The 23,700-nt window shown below is 39.1% G+C and overlaps 2 protein-coding genes across 7 annotated transcripts in view; one reads left to right on the forward strand and one right to left on the reverse strand.

Annotated features, from left to right (window-relative positions):
* Positions 1–1,365: 1,365 nt before the first annotated feature.
* Positions 1,366–3,748, forward strand: LOC115748671 (probable pectinesterase 15). Its single transcript, XM_030685238.2, has 5 exons — positions 1,366–1,848; positions 2,125–2,296; positions 2,457–2,663; positions 2,882–3,132; positions 3,363–3,748. The coding sequence occupies exons 1-5, from the start codon at positions 1,451–1,453 to the stop codon at positions 3,538–3,540; spliced, it is 1,206 nt and encodes a 401-aa protein (XP_030541098.1). The 5' UTR covers positions 1,366–1,450; the 3' UTR covers positions 3,541–3,748.
* Positions 3,749–3,859: 111 nt separating this feature from the next.
* Positions 3,860–23,700, reverse strand: part of LOC115748670 (protein SHOOT GRAVITROPISM 6) — a 43,913-nt gene continuing 24,072 nt past the window's right edge. For 3 of the 6 annotated variants that reach the window (XM_048281690.1, XM_030685233.2, XM_030685236.2), the window contains 21 exons: positions 22,968–23,206; positions 22,781–22,890; positions 22,543–22,668; positions 22,313–22,387; positions 22,086–22,219; positions 21,925–21,997; positions 21,647–21,778; positions 20,774–20,955; positions 20,576–20,698; positions 20,375–20,435; positions 20,191–20,286; positions 17,728–17,828; positions 16,234–16,339; positions 15,984–16,097; positions 15,784–15,858; positions 12,945–13,043; positions 6,209–6,280; positions 6,046–6,131; positions 5,856–5,949; positions 4,724–4,831; positions 3,860–4,647 (listed from right to left, as the gene is read on the reverse strand). In XM_048281690.1, the coding sequence (XP_048137647.1) occupies positions 4,468–4,647; positions 4,724–4,831; positions 5,856–5,949; positions 6,046–6,131; positions 6,209–6,280; positions 12,945–13,043; positions 15,784–15,858; positions 15,984–16,097; positions 16,234–16,339; positions 17,728–17,828; positions 20,191–20,286; positions 20,375–20,435; positions 20,576–20,698; positions 20,774–20,955; positions 21,647–21,778; positions 21,925–21,997; positions 22,086–22,219; positions 22,313–22,387; positions 22,543–22,668; positions 22,781–22,890; positions 22,968–23,206 (2,386 nt within the window). In that variant the 3' untranslated portion in view covers positions 3,860–4,467. Of the gene's footprint in view, positions 4,648–4,723; positions 4,832–5,855; positions 5,950–6,045; positions 6,132–6,208; positions 6,363–12,944; positions 13,044–15,783; positions 15,859–15,983; positions 16,098–16,233; positions 16,340–17,727; positions 17,829–20,190; positions 20,287–20,374; positions 20,436–20,575; positions 20,699–20,773; positions 20,956–21,646; positions 21,779–21,924; positions 21,998–22,085; positions 22,220–22,312; positions 22,388–22,542; positions 22,669–22,780; positions 22,891–22,967; positions 23,207–23,700 lie in introns of those variants that run through there. The other 3 variants (XM_030685234.2, XM_030685237.2, XR_004016241.2) reach the window with 3 other exon arrangements.

Genomic DNA, 23,700 nt, shown 5'->3' on the forward strand with positions numbered 1-23,700 from the left:
CTTTTTGTTTAACAGAATATCCATGCACAAAATTAAGAAAGTGAATTCCTAAATCTAAAGATGTGAAAACACTTTTCAAAATTGATCATCTTAATTTTTTAATTTTTAGTTTTTTAATATTTTATAGTTTATATTTATTTTAATTTATTTTTTTCTTTTTTCTTTTTAAAATTTTTTCTTTTCCTTACACCGGTCAGCTAGCAAGATCGAGTTCATCGGTGGCCGTCACCGGCCGACTATAGTGGAGGAAGGACAGAAAAAAATAAAATAAAGAAATAAAAGAAATATAAAATTATCAAATATTCATTTTTTTTAGATGAATTGATGAGATTGAAATGATTTTCAAATGAGATCCAATCACCAGAAAACATTTCTATTAGTTTTAAATTATGTTTTATATTTTATATTTTTCGTTTCTTTCTTCCTTCTTCCTCCATTCCAACGTACTCAATCATGACCGGCCGATGGGAAAAATAGACGAGGTCGGGCTTGCTGGGATCTAGTGAGCCGGTGTAGGTAAAAATAAAAAAGAAAAAGAAAAAGAATAAAAAATAGAATAAATAAAAAATAAAATTCCTTACCAAAAAAAAAATAAATAAATAAAATCAGAATAAAAAAAATTTACCTTACCAAAAAAAATCAGAATAAAATAGAAATATAAATAAAAAATAGAAAATATGAAATATTAAAAAAATAGAAATTGAAAAATTCGAGATGAGCAATTCCAGAATGTGTTTTCAGCTCTTTAGATTTAGGAATTCACTTTCTTAATTTTATGCATAAATTTTCCGTTAATCGGAAAGTGTTTTCCGTTGACTAAGTCATTTTCGACGAACCAAACAGGTGAAAGTTCGGAAAACACTTTCATTCAAATAAACGGCCCCAAGATCTTAATCTAGACTCTAGAATATTTGAATCAACATGTATTTTTCATTTGAAGAACGCTTCTATGACGGTTTGACAGTACTGTCGGTTATTTCTGATCATAAATCTATACACCATCACCGCATGTTTTGCATAAAGTACTCATTAATTAGAATATCGTAAGGCCAAAAATAATGACAATACTATTAGATTGTCATGTCAGTGGCTACCTTTCCATTTCCACCTGCCACTCCTCTATTCCCCCACAAGTGTCATTACCACCCTTCCTCTCTCTCACACACGCACACACATGAATGTTGCATGTTCTGATTTTCAATGTTTCATAACAACCTGACGAGCTAATTTACTGTTAAAGCAACGCTGGATGTAATCATCAGTACCCGCACAGACATCACAGATGAAGCACTCGTCTGTTGCTTACCTCCCAAGTGAACCATCACTTGAAACTCTTCTTCCTTGTTCACACCAAGTTTCCTCATAAATAAACACATTTCTAGCCCAACTCATGATCAAATAAAAAGCCAACACAAGTTTGCTTTAACATGCGACTAAATCTCCCACAACCATGAGAAGCAGAGCAACCTTCTTTTGGCTCTCCGCTTTCGCCATTGCTCTCTTCTCGTTCCTCTATGCTCCCACCCCGCGTTCATCTGTCCTGGCTCCCGACCTCCATCCTATTGCTATCGCCAGTCGAATTGGATTTGAATTTCATGTGGAAGCGATTCTCTCTGTCGTCACCTCCCTGATTATGCCAAGACACCATAATCATCATCTCACAACGCCGGTCAAGTGCGATGGGAGTTTATGGAAGTCCAAGATCATAAACGGTTATCGAGTAGGACTTGTATTCACGGTCGACTTGAAGGGCTGCGCGAATTTCAGCAGCGTGCAGAGGGCAGTGGACGCTGTTCCTGACTTTAGTCCCTCCAGGACACTCATTTTACTGGATTCCGGTATTTACAGGTCACTGTCTATCAGAACTCCTCGGTTTATTGTCTATTAACTCATGGTTTAGCACAACACGATTAGCCGGCCATCCTTCTGTCAATGAACATGCACTCAGACTTTCCTAATTTAATAGTTACAGGACGATCCGCGACAGTCTTGTAACATAATCACTTTTAGGGACTTTAGGTAGTTAAAAAATAATAATAATAATAGTACTGAGGAGCTTCTATGAAGGCAGGTTAAACCTATAAGACCGTGCCCGATCATGTATAGATATGTCTCTGGTTGCAGGGAAAAGGTGGTGGTGAATGCTAGCAAGACAAACATAATATTTGAAGGTCAGGGTTATCTCAACACAGCCATTGCCTGGAACGACACAGCCAATTCTACTGGTGGCACAATCTACAGTTCTTCAGTGACCGTATTCGCTCCCAACTTCACAGCTTACAACATCAGTTTTCAGGTAGTTCCCACTCGACATATCACTGGACCTGATAATGCTAATGATCTTATTCCACTTTGAAGAGCTAATATACCACTGACATACCTGTTCATCCTTTAACTCGATCGCTTTCTCAATTTCGTTTGTTTCTTGCATGGGAATTGGTTTCTTGAAATTGAAGAATACAGCTCCATCGCCGTCGCCGGGTGATTTAGGAGGGCAGGCCGTTGCACTAAGAATAGCGGGGGATGAGGCTGCGTTTTTTGGGTGCGGATTTTATGGAGCTCAAGACACGCTTCATGACGACTCGGGAAGACATTATTTTGGGGATTGTTTCATCGAGGGATCCATCGACTTCATCTTCGGGAATGCTAGATCTCTTTACGAGGTAGAACAAGAAGAAGCTTACATGAACAATTGCATCGTGCGTGTTAACCAACGAAAGCTTTTCATATTATGAATAATAATAATATAGGTTGAGGAATTATTTCTCCCAATCACATTCAGTACAGTTAATTCCTGTCCCCAAAATGAACATTCTCTTGCATTGTTAACCGCAGATTAGCCAATTTTCCTATGATGTACCAATACTCGAATCTATGGCAGGGATGCACCATTAACTCGATTGCAAAGGACGTGTCGGGGGGGATTAGTGGAGCCATCACAGCTAACGGGAGGGACTCAGCAAGTGAGCATACCGGGTTTTCATTCGTGAATTGTAGGATCGGAGGGAGCGGCAGAGTGTGGCTGGGCCGGGCGTGGGGTGCGTATGCGACCGTCGTGTTCTCAAAGACTTACATGTCGGACATTGTTGACCCCGAGGGATGGAACGACTGGAGAGACCCCTCTAGAGATGAGTCCGTGGTTTGATCCTCCCTTTTTCTTCGAATCTGCGCAACACTATTTTCACCTTATTTTTAGTTCTCTGCCCTGATCTAGAATAAACCTGCCTTAGTACAATTTACTAGTGCGATTTCAGTTGTGCTACGAGTTCACAATTCATAAGGAAAGAGGGGGTTAAAACTAGTGCATCAGAGAACTTCCACTTCTTTGTGCAATAATTTTGAGTAACAAACTGTCGTTGCAGGACGGTGTTCTTTGGGGAATATGACTGCTGGGGACCTGGAGCGAACTATACAATGAGAGTCGAATACGGGAAGCAGTTAAAACCATCAGAAGCTGGCCTCTTCCTCGACATTTCCTACATTGATGGCCATGATTGGCTTCCTGAGCATCCCAGCTTTCTTGCGCGAGCGGTTATGTAGCAAGTTATGCTCGATCAGAGTATTTGGATCTCTTAGGTAATGAGCTAAGACAGCCAAATCAGGGAACGAAACAGGAGAAGTTCTCGTCCAATCATTATGCAGAAGCATATCTGCTGAACAGGTGTCTTAATTTGTTTTTTCAGATGCTGAAATAGCCTCCTAATTTCTCTTTTCCATTCACACGTTTGAGGTAACTCATTATAATGGAGAGGCATTTCGAATGAAATTCCCAATTGAGCTCCTGAAGGAACGAACACGCCTCCTTGAGATGAGAAATGCCATCCCTTTCATTCTACACGAAACACGAACAGAAAATTTCAGTCAAACAATTAAGCGGAAAATTGCGTATTGTAAGTCCTTAATCAAGTTGTTCTCCATGTACGTACAAATTGGCCTAACAACAAAGACGTAGATATGACGTCAAAACTATCCTGTCTTCCCACGTTGAAGCTAGACACGAACAGAACTGTCCTATATGCTGGCAGATACAATTATGGTGAAAGTTGCCATTTATGATACACGTCATTCATGTCAATCGAGTTGGAAAATCATCCTTGGACCGATTAACCTCACATTCTAAGGGCATTGTTGGTACAAACAGATACAAACTACCAACCTAAATAGCCTAAACCAACAGGAATTATGGAGCTGACACAGAAAAGGAAAAGTATAGTTCAATTACATGCTTTACAGTAGCTGCTCTACTAAATTACAAGGAGGGGCAACTGCACAGGCTTCATTCCTCAACCATCTATTGGCTTCTAAAACTGTCCAAAATGCTTCACTCAGCAGAGGTTGGGTAATCAGTGATCCCCAGTACTCTTAACTCTTTCAAGTTTGGTGGGCAGCGATTAAGCAACTTTAACTAGTGATGTCCAAATTTGGGAATTGGGGTGCTGTATGCACTAGTAAGTTTTGCCTTCTCGCTTACTTCCTCGGAGACTCTGAACCATGACCCCTCCGGATTGAATCAACCCGATCTAGTCGAACTTCTCTCCATGATGGTGAATTAGCAGATTTTAGTAACAATCCCAGTGCCGAGAAGCATGTTGCTCTAACAACAGCTTCTGAAGACCGACTCATCTTTCCCACCAACATTGAAAACACCTAGAACAAGATAACAACGTTGTTAATGCAGGTTCCTTTCTGCTTGACATTCTAATGGTTGAAATTGAATGATCACCTGAGTATAATATACTGTTAAAATGTGCTGATCATCTGAAAGTGACAGAAGGCTGCAAGCAAAATAAATAGCATTTGCCTGTATAATAGGCCAAGGTGCATCAAAAGCCTGCAGCATCAGCAAGCAAAAAACTTAATTAATTGTGCTTCCCCGAGATTGGGAAGCATGTCATACATACTTGAGTGCACCTGAATGTATTTGTCTACATGTACAACTACTAAGGCACCTGCGCTAGGGATGAATCCAGAAATATGAAGGTGGGGGCACCAAGAATTCATGCTAGTTCAATCATGTTAATTTTGTTCCTTGAATATATTTATGCTACATTAACCTAGATTATTATATGGCATTAAAAAAATTGGAACTTATTTCACCAAAATAATAAATCTAAGGTAAATATTATTGTCGTACTAGAAAACCATTAAGGAATGTAGAACCAATGTGCACATAGTGCGCCACACGTATTTTATAGGTAGATTCAAGTAGTTTTCATATTTATTTAAGTTAATATATAGCTTTTGAATTTGAAAAGCTAGTGGTGGTTTCTTATTCTCGATGGTTTTACAATTTCACCCAATCAAAAGTTACCGCTAGGCATCTTACTTGAATTTTGATGTAAATAAAAGTGGAGACCAAAAGGGATAAACCCTTCTATAGGAGAATATAGAGGCAGATGTAAATGAGTTGCCTTAGGCTGTACCATAATAAATATACTCACAGTTAAAAAGAGAATATGATTGAGAAATAGAGAAAAACAAAGAAGATCCCAAAATTACAAGTAAGAAAGTAGTTTAAGGGGGGTGGGGCAACTGCGCAAATCTTCTCTAAAAAGTCTACAACTTCCTGACCGGGCTTCTCTCACAGTAGAAGGCCCATGGACATCTGCCCCAAAGATCCATCCATGCTTGCACATGGAACGTGCATCTATGCATGCAAAATTGTATCACATACAGCATAAAATACATAATTGGGAGTGCATCAAAGGGTATGTGGTAGTGAATTATGGGATAAGAAAGTCTGCACCAAAGGGACAGGCAGTCATATGCTAGTATTAAGATCGGTCAAGTGGAGACAATGGCAGAGTCTTCTTAAGGTACTTCTAACACCAACAGGTATATATACCAATACAAACCTGTATTGTTGAAGCCATATATGTATCGACTCTGGAGGAAAGATGTTGAGTGAATTGTTTTGCAAGGTTTCTCACAAAGTCCTCGTAGTCACTTCTGAAAGAAGACAAGTTGGTCAGAAACCTTTTCTCCTATGCTGGGTCACATTCAGTAAAATTGCACAAAGATGAGCATCTTTATTCTAGTGATTACCGGTGGTCAGAATTAGAGTTTTGCACATTGAATGGCACAGAAAATCCCTCTGTTTCAAATATTGGGGCAAGTCGCTTCAGAGTACTCTGTAAATTAAGCAACATAAGGTTAAAAACTTTCTCTGAGATAGCTCCATTGAAACTATAGAAGATAAGAAAACTACCCGACAAGCCTGTCTGATGCCATGATTGTCATCATACAAATGCAAAACCAAGCGGGGAAGCACAGCATGTACCTAGTACACCAGATGAGAATTACCATTAAAATCATTGTTAGCTCATGTCAAGTCCTATTTGACTGCCTGCTGTATATACTGCCTGTCATGCACCAATTTCAGTCTTAATCTCACGTCAGGTTACTAACTCTTGAAAAAAAAACAGCATGGTCAGATCATTAATCAAGTCCTTAAATCTAGACACAGATAGTAAAACATCCAGCAAAGAAAAGCTTCAATAGTTGCTTGAGCATTTTACTACATGAAAAGCCACTTGGCAGAAGAAAACTGCCACAGATTGCTTCTCCTCAAGTTATAGAATGAGAACCCAAGTCCAAGTAGTAATTAATACGAGGGGTAAAGCTAATGTGTGGTTCAACCACAAGAGTCAATCGCATGCGAGTTTTATCAATTTAAGTTCTTTCTATTGTCACTCTACATATTCTATTTTACCAATGAATATGCAATTGATAAATGGTAGAATTTACGAACTCATATTCAAAAAGTTGCAGTTATTATTAAAACCATCATGGATAGCCATAAAAAGTAGTTCATGTGCTTATGATTGAGCAAGTGTAACATTAACTTATGTATACAACGATTTTAGGAAGTTGAAAGTATAATACAGTATCAATATACTAAACTACTTAAAGGATTCAACGTTAAGGTAACAGTTATTGTCATACAAATATTTTCACGTCTAACAATTGAACAATTTGGAATCATACTTTATATGGGGAAATCAGAAGAGCATTAGAGTAGAAAGAAGGATGGATTAATAAAAGAAAGTTCAGATTTACCCTTAGAGTGTGCTTGTTTCTATGGAACATCTTCATTAAATGGTTTTCCGAACTTTCTTGTGTTTGGTTCGCTAAAGGTGAATAATCAACAAAAAGAATTTACAGTCAAGGAAAACAACTGTAGTAAAAATTGAGGAAAATGATTGATAAAAAGAAGAATTCGTTTTCTCAAGCTCCTTTTCCACACTCTCCCACAGAATGGAGAACCATTCTAACGTGAGTATTATGAGAAAGTATGGAGAGTAGTTGCGTTTTCTGCTGGTAATTTTTTAGGTTGCTTTATTTTTATAATAAAAAAAAAAAAGCTTAAGATTTATACTTTGTTCATTAGTAATATCTTACATAAAGATTTTTGTATCTTGGTATCTTATATTAGGAACCAAATATAATTATAGTGGAGAGAATTTTACAATAAGATCTAAATATCAAAAAGATTTTTCCGTACATCACCAAACAACTGAAAACCTGCCATTCGTTGGAAATGATTTTCAGGGAAAACATTTTCCTCCAGCAAGAATTTTTTTGTGAAACAAACACTTTCTATAATATTAGTTTGTGATGATTTAATTTATCTCTTGTAGCCATTGTGAAGAGAATAAGTGTTATGTGGTATTAGTCTTATGTCCCACTCTGCAAGTCTACTAATCCTTTGCAGCATTGTATAGTGATGTACAGCTGGCTGGCGACTCATGTTGGGAACAATGCATTACTTACATCTCTCTCTCTCTCTCTCTCTACATGGTATCGGAGTAAGTTTCCTAAAAAAAACCTGCACTGAATGTCTTGTCCTTTTCTTCTGATCTTTTCAGTTTTGCTTTCTCTTTCTTTCCTTCTTTTATAGAGTAATAAAAAGCTGATCATCCGAGTGGCTGTTTCAAAGAGGATTTTGAGACCCAATCAAATTGGGAGATTCCACTCAAGAAAAGGGTCCACAGAACCCAAGCAGTCCCCCAGTAAAAAGGAGATTTCCAGCAAACCCTAGTGGCTGGCCAAGCCAGGGTGACTACCTCGAAAGCATCCAGTTAAAGTTGCAAATTCCTTTATCTTATAATAATATCTGAATAATTTATTCAATGATATGACTATGAAGAGAGTAAATGTGCTACTCCCCTCGTTCACCATGGGATCTTTAGGTGAAATAATTGCCTATCCAGCTAATTGTCTTCTATTCTGTTGAATGGCACAGATTACTCGAGATGGCAACAGTTACATCACAGGTATGGAGACAAAGGCTTACCTCACAGAAGATCCTCCAGAAGCAGTTTAACAAGTACGGATACAGGCTGATGCTAGGTTGTATGGTCAAATCATAGGTTCCTTAGAACCTCCAATAATGCCATTGCGAGACAAATGAAGGCTGTTAGAGCATTGTGGTCATAGCAAGAGGAATTGTACTCAGGACAACACGACTTGTCGTACTTACATGACAAGCTATATATGGGCCAGAGCGAAAAGATTGCACTGTCAAATTATTATGCAGATTTTAAGAAGGTGTATGAGGCGGGACTATGTTGATGCCAATTTGTACCAACTTAAAGACAACGAAAAACCAAAGGGAAAATTGCCAGTAATGTCATTTCCATCTGGACTAGGAATGAATTCTCCATGGTAAGGTCACAGTTCTTATCTGATGCTCGCATTGGCTCCCTTGCAGAAGCACATCAACGAGTTGTTCGGGGTTCAATTGACTCATTAGAGGGGCGGACAGAGTGACACCTCAGCTTTGTGAGTCAGATCACTTGAAGTGTTAGAGGACAGGATGATGGAGGCAGACATGGTGGATGTGGAGTTCGAGAAAAGAGGGAGGGGAAAAGTTACTTGCTTTCACTGTGGTCAGACGGGACATACCCAGCGCACTTGCTGGAAATTACATGGCAAGCCACCAATCAGGTTCATCACTATTGTTTCTAATAGTGATGTATCTGGACGAACTCAACTATCCTCAGAATCATCAGGAAAGGCGATCAAGCTGACTGATTTCTCCTTTTTGGGCCATCCGTCTCGCTCCAGTTTGAAGATGTACTAGCTTAGAGTCCATGTCCGTCTTAGATTGTCAGTCACGTCCATGTGCCAAGCATCATCATTTCTCTTAGGTTTTAGCTAGAGTTAGTAAAAGAGCTTCAGCTCCTTTTGCCTTTTTTCATATGTCTGGGGTCCTTGTCGTAGGGTCAGAATTGGGATATTGATATCCTGTTTCATTAAGGATGATTATTCTCACATGACTTGGCAGAGATCCGAGTTGTTCTCCACCTTTCGTGCCTTTTTTGCTGAAATTAAGACTTGATTCGACACTTCTATATTCCGACATAACAATGCGAAAGAATATTCTTCTACTCCATTCTATACTTAAATGGCCAAAATAGAGTTATTCATCGGTCAAAATGCCCTGACACTCCACAACAAAGTGGAGCTGCTGAGCGTAAAGTCGCCACTTGCTTGAAGTGACTAGGGCACTACTATTTCACACAAATTTGCCTAGAAATTTCTAGGAAGATGCTGTTTGGTTAATCGGCTGCCCTCGTCTTTCCTTCATGAAGATATTCCTTATAACAATCTATTTCCAGATCAACAGTTGTTTACTTAATCTCCATGCCCATTCGGTTTCCCTCATCTTGTTCGGGATATTCGTCTTAACTGTCTTTGTTGGGTACCCAAACTTCCAAAAGGGGTACCGGTGTTTCCATCCAGACTTGAATCAGTACCTAGTGTCTTCTGATGTCACCTTTTTCTGAGTCATCACCCTTATATAATGGTTGAGGAGATTCAGTAAATATGTTTGATGATGAAGAATTTCTATTATGCTATCTCTCTACTCCCCATGGTGTCTCACTCATCTTCACCAGCACCTCAATCTCCAGCTCATCATCGACCCTTCATCAAATTTACTCACGAAGGCCTCAAACTATAGCAGACGGTCAGGCAAATAGTACCTAGAAAGCACGCACATTCTTCGAGGGCCTCCGTGTCATGTCACTCCGACACTTTTTGACATGCGACCGACATGTGATCATCTCTAGACACGCCGGAGACATGTCAGCGACACGTGAATCCAGCATCCCAACACGCCATTTCGACATGCGGGTGGTCAATTTTAAGCATTTTCAATAAATTAAGAGTCAAAATGTAAGTTTATCAAAAATACATATATTTCGGTCATATACTTAGCCACCCCAAAATTAATCTACCCAGCTAGCAAAAATAAAAAGCCAATCGTGAATCCCTAACGGAAGAAAAAGAAGAAACTCACGGCCAATATTTTTATATATACATGATAACTAATCATGTATATACAAAACTATATATTTAATATATTACGTGTCCCAACAAGTTGGAATTCTCTATTTTTGATAAGTAAGCGTGTCGGTGTGTCGTGTCGTGTCGTGTCGTGTCTCGTGCTAAGTGTCCGCGTCGGTGCTACTTAGAATAGGACTCTAGTGCCTTCCCCTACAGAGCCATTTTATTATTGGAAGATCACGTGGAAATAGAAACCGAGACTCCTAATGGCAAACCTTCCTATTGCTATTCTCCAAGGTAAAACGTAGTCCATAACAACATCAGTTCCTTCAGCTATATGCTCTCTTGATTCTTATACTATTCCTAAGACCATTAGTGAGGCAGTGGGTCACCCTGGTTGGAGACAAGCAATGGAATAAGAAATGCAGGCTCTCGAACTTAATCAGACATTGGTCATTGTTTCTTTACCTCCAGGTAAACATGCCACTGGATGCAAGTAGGTGCTTTCAGTAGCCAAGGGACACGCACAGATTTATGGTGTTGACTACTGAATAATATTTCACCAGTTGCTAACTTTGCATCTATCAGGTTGCTTGCTTCTCTTGCAGCCACTCATCAGTGGACATTGATTGGACGTGAAGAATGCTTTTTTGCATGGTGCTTTACAAGAAGAGGTGTCTATGAAGCAACCACCTGGGTCTATCCCTCAAGGCGAGTTTGGCCTTGTGTGCAAATTGAAAAAAACAAATATGGCTTAACACAGTCTCTGAGAGTGTGGTCTGCCAAGATCAGTGAAGTACTACTAAATTTGGTCTCACTTGTCACATTCTGTCTTCTTCAGGAATTCTAGGATGGGGAGTCCTTTTCTTCTTGTGTATGTGGATGATATTGTGATAACAGGCAGTGACTCTATGGGAATAGAGGCTTTGAAGCATTTTCTTCTAGAGTACTTTCAGACCAAAGATCTAGGAAAGCTGAAGTTTTAGCTTGGAACTGAGGCAGCAAGGTCCAAGCATGGTAAAATTCTGTCTCAACAAAAGTATGTACTGGACTTATCAGCTGAGGCAGGTGTGTTAGGGGCTAAACAGGCACATACTCCTATGGAACCTAGTGAAATTTGTAGCTGAAGATGGAGAGCTTTTCGAGCACCAAGACAGATATAGACGGGCAGTTGGGAAGGTCAACTATCCTCTAGTCACCAGACCAGACATTGCCTATCCAGTTACTGTAGTAAGTCAGTTCATGTCATCTCCTCGGGTTTCCTCATTGGAATGAAGTTGTCCAAATATTGAAATATTTAAAGAAGGTACCTGGTAGAGTTAACTGGGACCATGATGATAGACATACCACGGTGACGGGTTTCTCTGATGCAGATTGGGCAGTATGTCCTCTTGACAGAAACTCTACTACTGGTTATTGTGACTCAGTTGGAGGCAATCTGGTTACATGGAAGTCAAAGAACAGCCTATGTTGTCAAGATGTGGATCATCAGATTCATAAGGGGTTGGGAATCGAGGTGATTCAGCCGATGAAGTTGTGCAGTGATAATCAGGCTGCTATCCATATTACGTCAGATCAAGTGTTTCATATCAATTGATCGAGGTTGACTATCATTTTAGAACAACTGAATAACTTGCTAATGGGCTAACCCTTACATGGATTAGGAACAACCTGGGCATGCATGATGTCCAAGCTCCAACATCAGGGGGGATGTAAAGAGAATAAGTGTTATGAAATACGTCCCTCATTGCAAGTCTACTAATCCTATGTAGCATTGTACAGTAATATATAGATGGCTGGTGACTCATGTTGGGGGTAGACCACATTGCTTCTCTCTCTCTCTCTCTCTCTCTCTCGCGCTCGCATGCGATCGAGGTCGACTATCATTTTGGAACAACTGAACAACTTGCTAACGGGCTAACCCACACATGGATTAGGAACAAGCTGGGCATGCATGATGTCTGTGCTCCAACTTTCAGGGGGGATGTTAAGAGAGTAAGTGTTATGTAATACGTCCCTCATTGCAAGTCTACTAATCATTTGTAGCATTGTACAGTAATACATGGATGACTAGTGACTCATGTTAGGGGACACCGCATTGCCTCCCTCCCTCCCTCTACAGCCATGACCCTAGGTTGATATAATCATATAACAAAAGAATCTTCATAAAGTAATGAAGTATGTCGAATAGAAAAGTTTTGGGTGGAAGAAAATACTTACGCCAAATAATCTATATATGCAGACAAACCTGACATTTAATTTTTTTAGATAGAATAAAAGAAACATATTTAGCTTCTGTGCATCGCACGTCTTGTACTAGATATGAAAGTAACAATAACTAATAGAATGACAGTTTTGTAGATAAAAGCCTAATGTAGGTATTAATTGTCCATGCCTTGAAGTTGCTTAAAGCCTTAAAGTTGCTATACGGACAATGAGGCATACAAATTGAGGATAAGTACGCTTAGTAATCTATATGCAAATTACGAAGTATGACACATGTTACTAAGAATCAATCAATTCCAGCTACCAACATTATTTCACTTTAGGTACCAAACATTGATATTCTTCATAAACTTAACTGTGAGACTGCATATACCACAATTATTTAAAAGAATATACGAAGCACCTACAAAGCTTGAGATTTTAACCTGTTCGACAAATGCCTCACGTTGTGGTCCAACTGCATAGTTGCTTAGAGCTCCAAATGCAGCAAAAGCATCAGCTCTCATCTTCACATCAATGGAAATCTGTTGCACACAACAGCAATATCAATCAATGTTGTCAGCGACCAAATTTCCATTCAGAGACATGCGGCATTCGCAAGATCAGAAGCCTTTTGACTGATAAGGAAAAGCAGGCAACTCCTTTGTGAGTGCTATTTCCAATGGGGCCTTGCATTTATGGAACCAACCATAGAAAGGAAAAACCATAAAACAATTTTCACTTCTCACTCTCAGCAGAAACAAAATCGGATCCTTGATTGCAAAAAAGAGAGGGCATTTTAGATATCGATGCAGCCGACAAGACTGGAAAAATTACTTCCATTGGGATTTTACTAAATTTCTTTTGTCCTTCTTAGTAGAATATTATGTTTTGCTTTTACAGAGGTTTTTCATTTTAATTATGTTTTCCATTAAGAGTTTGTTTTTTGACAAATATGATCTTTAGAAGAGAGTCATAGTCGGCCACAAAAAATTAGGCTTTACAAAGAAGGGGACAAGTGACAAGCATGTGGAGAGCGGTTTATGGAGATTGGACAAATTGGAGTGGCAAATATGGCAAGGTTCACTACAGACTTGGTCCCATCTGCAGATTCATGGACCACAAAAAGGGAACATCAGATGCATCACATAAATACAATCAGTCAGATTCAATTTCTCCACGTTTTCCAGTAGTTTCAACTTTCATCCCTCATGGGTGTACTTTCAGTTCCTAGTTTCTTTGTTTATTTGAGGCAATGTAATCCCAATTTCCTTCTTGTAATTCCATTCCCACTTCAATTATTCATTTCCAGCAGTCTATTTGTTTTTCTCTGCACTCAGGAGTAGATTAACATAACCATATTGTAGTGTGTGCGGGTGTGGAGTGGGAGCAATATCAGTTGATCTCCTGGTCTGAATCACCAGAGCACCTCTACACGTAATCCGTGCAAGAACATTGTGTAATACTATAGATATTGTTAAAATAACGGGAGAAGTACACTACAAGTGCCATAAATTGTGTACGGCGCTCACTTTAGTGTCAAAAGTTTCAAAACCATCACTTAAGTGCCAAATCAGAGAAATTCTGGCCAAATTAATTACGTGGCCTTTATACTAAAATTTTTCTCGAACGTGGCATACTTTTTATAAAAATCTGGCCACGTAGACTTTTAAGCTAAAAAATTAAATAGAAGAAAAATAGGCTGAAAAATAAAAAAAAGGGTGTGTGCTTGTTTAGGCAAGGTCTGGCACAGCCCTTGCCACCGCCGCTTCACCACTGCCGGTAAGGGTGGGGGATGGCCGAAGACACCACGACCACAAGCGAGGCCTCGCCCAGCCACGGCGAGGCTTGACCTCGCTCAGCGACGCCGGAAAGGTATATGATTGCAGATCCAATCCAAGCAGGCTAGAGAGCTCGAAGTGTCGGAAATGGCTCCACTTGTGCGCTTCAGCTGTAGAAGGGTCACTCTTCTTCTCCTCTGTTTTGCTGTTGTTTCCGTGGGTTCCTTCGTTTTCCTCTGTCCTAGCACTAGCTCTGAGTCTCAGGTTTGGAGCAAGCAGTTTTTTTCTGGGCGCTGTGACAAGAAGATTGAAGGAGGTTCAAGAAGTAGAGGCTGATGATGACCAGATCATCATACCCAAAAAGAAACCCAAGCCAACCATGCTGGCTGCCTCAGAGAAGTCCAAGAACCAAACCAAGCTCACTCAATCCGCTCTCTCCGCCAAAAACCGGACCAAGCTGATGAAACCCAAATCGAACCTTTCCTTCATGAACCAAGCCTCTCAAACCCACAAATTCTACCAAAAAAGCATCGCCCGCATCCACCATTGTCGATAAATCCGAGCTCAAGCAGTTCAGCTCCACCTTGAAGCTCAAGAAGCTGAGCACGACCTTGTAAGCCTCCAATTCTACCAAAGGGGTCTTGTCTTCGCCCAAGAAAAGCTCAAATCTGGGGAAACTAGCTCCACCCAAGTCTTCTAGCGAGGCATGCTGGCCTTTGCCAGGGATGGTGGGGCAGCAGTGGTGAGGGCTGTGCAAGCCCTCGCCGCTTGAACAAGCCCAACCTTTTTTTTTTTAGTTTTCAGCTTATTTCTCTTCTATTTAATTTATTTTTTAAAATTTTTTTAGTTAATTTTTAAATTTAAGTCTAGGTGTACTTCTAGTGAGCCACGTCAGCTCGGATATTATTAAAAAAAGGCCACATAGGATTTTCCAGCAAGCAAATTGGAGTTGGCACATAAATGATCGTTTTTTAAAAAATTTGGCACTTAAGTAATTGTTTTGAAACTTTTGGCACTAAAGTGAGTATCGCACACAATTTATAGCACTTGTAGTGTACTTATCCCTTAAAATAACAGATAGTGCCTAATTTATAAAGGCTCATACTCATTGTCATTACAAAGATGATTAATGGAGATCTTATTGTATTAATTTATAGGACCTCAAGAAAGTTACAGACCTCCAACAGAAAAGTGTGGTTAGAGAGTACATAATAAACGGGCATACATGATATTTGCACGAAGAGACTACATAAAGATGTTAAAATAATAAACTCTAAAAAAAAATAGAAGAAGAAGAACGGAGGACACATTTTCCACTTGTGTAAGTCAAAATATACTCTCCATGAAATGCCTAAAAAAGACTTCACTTTACTATATTTTTTTTCTCCTCTCATATATTATAGGAAAAGATTACTTGGATTAGGACTCATATGAACAGATGCATTAAGGCTTCTTCAAGAACAAGAACTATTAGAAGTTTCTGAGCAAGAATAAACAATAGCACCTGTAGATTACGAAGCCGCATAGAAAGATTAAGCAAAATGGGCTCCACAGCTTCTTTTTGGGCTGAGTCCAGAATCTGAGGATAAAAACAGAAATCAGGAGGGAAATATTTCACTGTACAATATCCTTATTTGAATTCAGGAAAGAGGAGGGGGGGGGGTGGGCGCGCAAGGGAGGGAGAGAGAGAGTTGCACAACCAACCGTTAGTAAACATGAGACTGCAGTTAATTGCACTGATTCATCCGTGTCATCAAGTAAAGCCAAAATTACACCAAGAACCTGAGCTGTGTACTGAACGATGTGGACAGAAGGAATCTGCAAAATCCTGGACAAGTAAAACTTCTATATAAAAGAAACAGAGGGTAGTGAACAAGCTTCTTCTCAGATTCTTAGACTCGCATGCACATGAATCATTTTAACAGGAAATAGTCCATTGGTCAAGAGGGAACACCTGCACTAGCCCTCTAAGGCAAAGGCGTCTAACAGTCGGAGACTCATCTGAGACATGCCTGCACATTGCTTCAACCATTTGCTCCAAAACTGAATCAAACCCGCCACTGCATATTGAAAAAGGACTTAAATGAAACAATGAGACTGATCCATAGGTAAGTGAATGCCAAGACAAAGAGAAAGCCTTGTTAGATCAGTTTGTAACAAATTAACGGGTCTCCGAAATATGGCAGGGATTGGGAGACCACAGATCATGTTGGTTCTAGATAAAACTAAATTTGATGTGCCTCTCCTTGAATCAGCCAACCAGTACCTAGAGTTGAAAAAAATTCCTTACGGATGACAAGCTAATCAGCCAATTAGCACTTCAATTGTTACTTAACATACATGAATGATCCACTGAGGTTCATGCACTTAACTTCTTGGGTCGTGAGTCCAAAATTACTATAGAAGCAAGAATTGGAGAATACACAAGTTTAGTTTTGGGGTCATTTATTTGGTGTATCTATCGTAATCAGTGACAGCCCTCGAAAGATTTACGCAAATAAACATACTTTTATTCTACGTCTTTGAGCTATATATCCTTGTCAAGTCCTTGTAATTGAAAATTAAACTCACACTCATGCAGAGGGCTTGGATCCAATTTTACTAACTGTTTCCAGGCTAACCATGCCAAATCTTTAGGCAATGTTAATGAACTTTTCTTCCATAAGGAATCTTCTCACCAAGCAGAAGTAGTCTTTGACCCGGAAATGAGAAATGTATGATGAGATGCAAGAAAAATACGTTCACTTCTAAAGATGGAATAAGCCATTTCTAGACTATGTACATTTCCTCTATCCAGCATTATATGGCTGGCGGAGATCATCCAATGACCAAGAATGCAGGATCTTCTAGACAACTATGAGACTACAAACATTTCCTCTATTCCAGCATTATATGGGTGGTAAGGATAGCCCTAACGTGCTAGATTTCTTATTTGCTATTGCAATGACAAAAACTCTGTTAGTCAGATCAACTGTCCAGAAGGAATTGAACGTGTTCCCCCCTAAGTCAGCATTTAAAAAGTTGATTGAGATGGAGTGATCCACTGTATGCACCTGAACCTCTCTGTACCACAGTAACTGTTAAAGGATCCAACCCATGAGCTTGAACTATTATGTAGAGAAGGATAAACGTATAGAAGGCTAGGTAAATCCGAAAACAAGCAGAGGGGAACCAAGTTTAGTATGTACTATATTCATGGTGCCATCATCTCTCAACATAAGATAGCATGATAAAGTGGAAATAAACTGTACTTTGAACATGTTAAATCAATTGGATAGTACAGGACATGTACTATGGATCTCTCTACTAGTGTGTCTGTGATCCCGTAATATTCGAGCTTTGCCCATGCCTCACATTCATACTCACCAAATCACATCATCCGCATGTTTGAGTCCATTGTGATATAGATGAGACAATAAAGACCATAGAAAGAGGATGCAACATATACCTGTAACGAATAAACTCTGACAATGCAGCTGCGGCAGCTTCTCTTTGGTATCTATGATTCCGATTCAATGAGCTGCTCAAAATTACACATATACTTTGTACCTGTGAAGTTCAGAAACAATCTTAAATGTCACTTTGAGCGTGGAAACAATGGGACTAAAGAATTAACTTCATTAACTAATGCCTGGCAACAGAAACTTTAGCATCTATTAAGCAATTCAACCCACAGGTGATGGTAACAACATACTTTACCAAATTGGAGGAGGGAAGCTACTAAGCAAGGAATTGATAGAGGATTTTGAAGAAATATTGACAAAGTATACAGAGATTAGCAAATCATACGGATAACACTGATTTCGGAGGTACATCAGATTGTAAACTACGGATCCGTTTGATAACATTTCTGTTCCCAGGAACAATTTCTGTTCAGAAATAGTTTTTTCTATTCCTATTCCCTAGACAAGTTTCTAAGAGGAAGAATGTGTATGGTAACTGCACAAAATTCTTATTCCTGAAATAAAAACAGAATAGATATGTGATTGGTACGACCCTAAAAATTTCTATTCTGAATATTGTTCATTTAATTATAAAAATGTCAGTGGAGACTTAACAATTCATGTTCGGATAAAACTGGACTTTTGTAAGGACTTAACTGATCAATATACTTTAAGATGGCCTCAAAATCCAACGTAATAGATAGTAGGATGCCGAAAATACCCTACCCAGCCCGAAATTTTCAGGGTTTTCGGGTCAGATCGGGCCGGGTTCTGATTTTGGGTAGTTTGATTGTTCGGGTTGAGTCGGGCCAGGTTTTGGTTTTTTTTTTCTTTCCACTTCTTCTTCTTCCCTTCCCACCTGCATTCCCAAGAATTCTAAAAAAGCACTATAACTACTCAAAAGATGATATTTAAAGACTCAATCCAAAAGTTGATAATATATAACTCGCCCTCCTTGTCGACTCCCACCACACCCACCTCCGATAAACGAAAAATAGGACTTACTGACACTTAGGTGTTAACATAATTCATATATGGAGATACAAAGGATTTGAATACATATAAAAAATGTTCTTCCGTTGTTGTCAATTAGTTCATTTTGCGCACGAATTTTTCAGTGCATCTTCTTTAAAATGTATCCAAGGGTACTGAAAGAAAAATCTAAACGTAGAAATTAAAAAGAAATCAAATCGATTATTTCGATTTTATCTTGATGTTATTTTGATGACCAGTATACTAAGGAAGTCAAAAGTATGGATTGCCTTCTGCAATAGAAGTAAAGTAAATAAGCACCCCACAAAATCGGCCTGACCCAACCCAACCCAACAACTTATGTATATGCAGGTCAGGTCGGGTTACGCTAAGCTTGTTTCTCTTTTTTGTAGATCTATTCCAAGAAATAGAAAATTAACTGACATACACAAACAGATTTCTGTTCTTTTTCTGTTTTGGGGAACAAAAAAACAGAAAACAGATGAATAGAAATGTTACCAAATGCACCCTACACATACATTGACTGACTGCTAAATGGATCACTTGGAAAGAAAGCAGATAAAGTAGCTCACCCTGGAACTCAGCATGTTCAGTGAAGCACGTTTAGAAAGGTCTGAACTGAAAACTGAATACCCAAATAGACAATGTAGCATAAAATGTGTGTTTTTCAGCCCCAAAGAAAATTACCCGCGTATAATTTTGTTTGCTATTCTTAGTCTTTAGGCTGAAGCTACTTTAACAACATCCAATATAATTCCTAAGTTGTGGACTGTGGACTACAACCAGCTGACAATGCAAATCCACAGAAAACCAGCATCAAACGGGGAAACTGTCACTAATAATAGATTTCTCAAAGCTTCTTGTTGGAATCAACAAACTAAATCGTTTGGGAGATGTCTCCCCTAAAATAACAAAACAAATTCATTGATCAAATTTGCAGAATTTTTCTCTCTAGTTCATCATCTTTGAAGCTATACATTATTCATATCTTCATGAGATTTCATTTCAATTCCAAGTTTCCAACATTGATCATATTCCTTCTAGACCCGCAGAAAATTACATCTTTCCTCAATTTCACTGGTGGATCTAGAAATCCAATTTCAATAAACCCATGGCAGAAGGCACCTTCTTTATCTTCATTCAGTTTATCAAAGACCACAACCAGCAATGAGAAGATTGAATGATTATTTGTCAGACCAGATATTCTGAATAATTATTTTTCACATTCCACATCACAATTCTCAAGCTGGTCTCAGTGCTCCAGATGACAAATAGTAGCCTGTTATCATTCATGCCCACTCGGTAAAACTAGATTGTTCATAATTCAATGATTGGCATGATGTAGTTTTAGTCTACAAATTGTTAGAAAAGATGATTAAAGTACCAGTAGTCCCTTTAGATCCAATAAGGAGGAAAGATTTGCATCTTATATTGAGACGGTACAAAGAAGTAAGCAGATAATAAGTGAGGCTCACCTCTTTTGGTCTCTTTATGGATATGCTGCCTGCTAGATCTCCAATAAGATTAACCCACTTCTCATCTTCATTTTGCTCCCCATCCCTAGCCAAAATCTAGAGGAAAGAAGAATATGTTTTCTCCCTACATCTCATATTAAATGAGAACTTCAACACAACTGCAAAAAGCGAATTTAAGTTATACCTTGCCCATTTCAAGGTCTCCAACACATTCACAGAATGCATGGAATGCAGCAAGAAGAGCCCTGCAAAAAGATGGAAGATGTCCAATAGTTCATCAAATTTAAAAACTCTACAAATGCATTAAAGCACTCGTCACTCAAACCATTTAGTAAGAATACTATGTCTTTTATGGCTATTACCCTGTGTTATTTAATCCACTTACTGTAGTGGTTCAAGCTGACCAGCCCCAGCTAGGCCATGAGAACTTCCCAATTGGATAATAAGTTCTGTGAGGATGTGAGAATAGCTCTGTTCAACGGCTTTTCTTCCAACTTTACCACCACCCCTGTCAGTGGTCATGAAATATCAGAACTCTGCATACTTAATCGTGAAGCAAAAACCTGATGGTAGTAATAGGAACCTGAAAAATGCCGTAAGCGCAACAATAGCGGCTCGCAGAAACTCGTTGTCTAACTGACCTCCCAAGCCATGGCTGGGTACCTCCACTTTGGATGAATCATCCTTATTGCCAGGGTTCAGGTTGATAATAGATATGATGTGGTCAAGAAAACTATAAGCAAGTACGGTGTGCTGCGAAAATGCCTAAAATAAAAGAGGAAAAAGAAAACATGGCATTACAATTCAGAGGAAAAGCAAATAGCGCCACGATACAAAAGTCTAAAGCATGGAAATAATCATGCAAATGCATGTCCCTTCAAAAATAAAGAAATGAATGTTCCTTCAAGTACAGAGAAAGTAGAATTCATTCAAAAGATGAAAAGGTTTCCACAGCATTTGCTAAAGCTTTTCAATATTAAATCCCACCTTCACCTATTAGATAATGCTTTTAGATTGGACATTCTATAGTGAATGCAAAAGAGGAGGTCCTGAGTTCACATCTTCAGGCCCCTGTTTGCCTCCTCATTTATATAGATATTCTAGAGCCAAAATCCAGCCTGTGTGTGAAAGGGGGCATCTGGGTTTTTAAATATTATACCACAACCAACTTAAGCTTTTAGGTGGGACATTTATAACAACATCTAGTCATTACTTTGCACTCTTTGTCAAAAGATGAAACCTAGTATCCATCTCTTAATATTAACATGAGTACATTGAACTGAAATTCGGCCCTTGGACTCGCCCTCCGAGGATTGACTTGGTAAGAGAAGCATGGTATATCCACCATATGAGATGCATTCCACAACCCAGTGGCTATTACATTAAACAAAAACCATAAGAGATGCATTCAATATGGATAAGGTGATGATTCCTATTACAATGAAATGTAGCTCACATAAAAAGCATCCTGCATCGGCCAACCACCACGTAACCTTGATATATCCTTTGTGACTATGTCCCTCCCTGCAGCAGCCAATACTTCATTGAAAACGGCCTTCGAACTAGTATTTTCAGCAAGAGAACAGATCTTTGGACAGTTAAGGGTCCAATGTTGAGGACACCAAGTGACAAAGGGTAGCACATACAATACTAAAATTAACAATATAACTATGTCTCATCTCCATCTAATTATCCTGCCTATAAATTATCCTGCCTATAAATAGCAAAAGATACGGCACTGAGTGTTTCCAGGCGTAACTGCTTCTCAGCTACGTGATTTGCAGCAGACAGCAACGATTGGGTTGTCCTGCATATGTGAATCACAAATTACAATTGTCTAGATCTACATTCATTAAAAGAAAATACTATCTCATCTTCCTTCTCCTAGTGGTTACCTTGAAACATCACTTTCATTCAGCTCAGCCCCCCTCTTGGAGACAAATTCAATGACTGCCTGAATAGCCCCTTCAGCTGCTTGCTTTATCTTATCACAAATAGCTGCTGTGCAACCATAAAGAGTAGACAGCAGCTACAATAATCATCAATAATAGTCTTTAGTCCAATAATGATTGAGTATACTTCAGTAAGTATCATGAATAATCATGTAAGATTAAAATTTTACCTCATCCTTCGTCAGTAACCCACAAACAGAGGAAACTATTCTATTAAATACTTCAGAGGGATCAATAGAAGCATCCTGTAGACAAATAAAACCAATATGAAAACTTAAAACAACTGATTCACACTGTCTGATCGTTGCCCCTAACCACCAAATCTTTCCCCGAAGACAACCTCAAGTGGAGAAATATGGAATGTGAAGAAAATGAACAGAGGAGATCTGAATGGACTTACGCTTCGCAATATAGCTATGACATCCTCAAGGGATGACAAGGCAGTATAAGATGATTCCACATCCATGACACTGGCATTCACAGGCCGTGGAAGAGAGAGGGAGATACTGAAAAGCTGATCAAGAATCTGGGAGTGGAGACAAGACATTGACAGTATCACATGCAGTGAAAAGTAAAGAAGAATTCTTGATAGGACATGATTACCCATTCATAATTGTTCGTACTAACTAATTACTAACCTCAGCTGAAATCTTCCTGACTTCAGATTCTGTGTCTGCACAACGTGGCAGATAAGCTATAATCCTATCTCCCAGTGATAACCCTTCACGACTCGGCAACACATATGCCGCTGGTGACAAGAACTAACAGATTAAGGTCAGCGAAAGATAAGCCAATTCAAGAAGCTTTAGCAACTAATATTATTACTTGGTAAGCTGGAGAAATTTCCGAGCAGGCTGCGGTCAATTTGTTTGCTATGAGTACAAGTTCCATGGCAGCCCAGTGAACAATATCCAGTGGCACAAAGAACGCGAAACTTGGTAAGCATCTTATATGCTGCGAGACAGCCTCTTTTTCTTTGATAATCCACTGGTGAAGAAACGTATTTGTCAATCTGTCTCAATATATGCAACAGCTGCTCAGCCCTACTTCTCCCATCTTCCCCACTAAATGAAGCATGGAGTGTTTATCAGAAGAGCAAGACAAATTTACTTGCATAAGAGTAGTGATTGAAGACAAAACCAACATTAAACTTCAAAAAACCAGTAAATTTGAAAAAGGAAGTGTCATTGTCATCATCGGTTTACCTTACAGAGGATTAAATGCCACTGTCCAGAGCTTGGTTAATTGTGTTAGACGTATAGGCACATAAACTAGCTAAAAATAGATGGCCATCGAGTTGAAGAAACAGAAAAGGGAAAACATGGAAGACATACAAAAGACAGGTCAATATTCAGTTTTAAGAACTTCTATATCAGCACACATTTTGCTGGAATATATTGTAAAGCCCAGTCCCCACAACTAGTGGGTCAACAATTCCTTCTTTGTCCAATGGACTTCTTATCCATGGTCTACCTGAGCAGCTCTCATCTAAAATATACAAAGGCAGATTTGAAGTTTGTCTGCACATCCTAGCATGTGTGATGCCCAGCGCTTTGTT

Source organism: Rhodamnia argentea, chromosome 7 (genome assembly GCF_020921035.1).
Source record: "Rhodamnia argentea isolate NSW1041297 chromosome 7, ASM2092103v1, whole genome shotgun sequence".
In the NCBI taxonomy this organism is placed as follows: domain Eukaryota; kingdom Viridiplantae; phylum Streptophyta; class Magnoliopsida; order Myrtales; family Myrtaceae; genus Rhodamnia; species Rhodamnia argentea.

Excerpts from the sequence above, each read along its gene's own strand:
- LOC115748671 (XM_030685238.2), top strand. The coding sequence starts at position 1,451 with ATGAGAAGCAGAGCAACCTTCTTTTGGCTCTCCGCTTTCGCCATTGCT. Across the intron at positions 1,849-2,124 it reads CTGGATTCCGGTATTTACAG|GGAAAAGGTGGTGGTGAATG; the intron begins GTCACTGTCTAT and ends CTCTGGTTGCAG. Across the intron at positions 3,133-3,362 it reads AGAGACCCCTCTAGAGATGA|GACGGTGTTCTTTGGGGAAT; the intron begins GTCCGTGGTTTG and ends CTGTCGTTGCAG.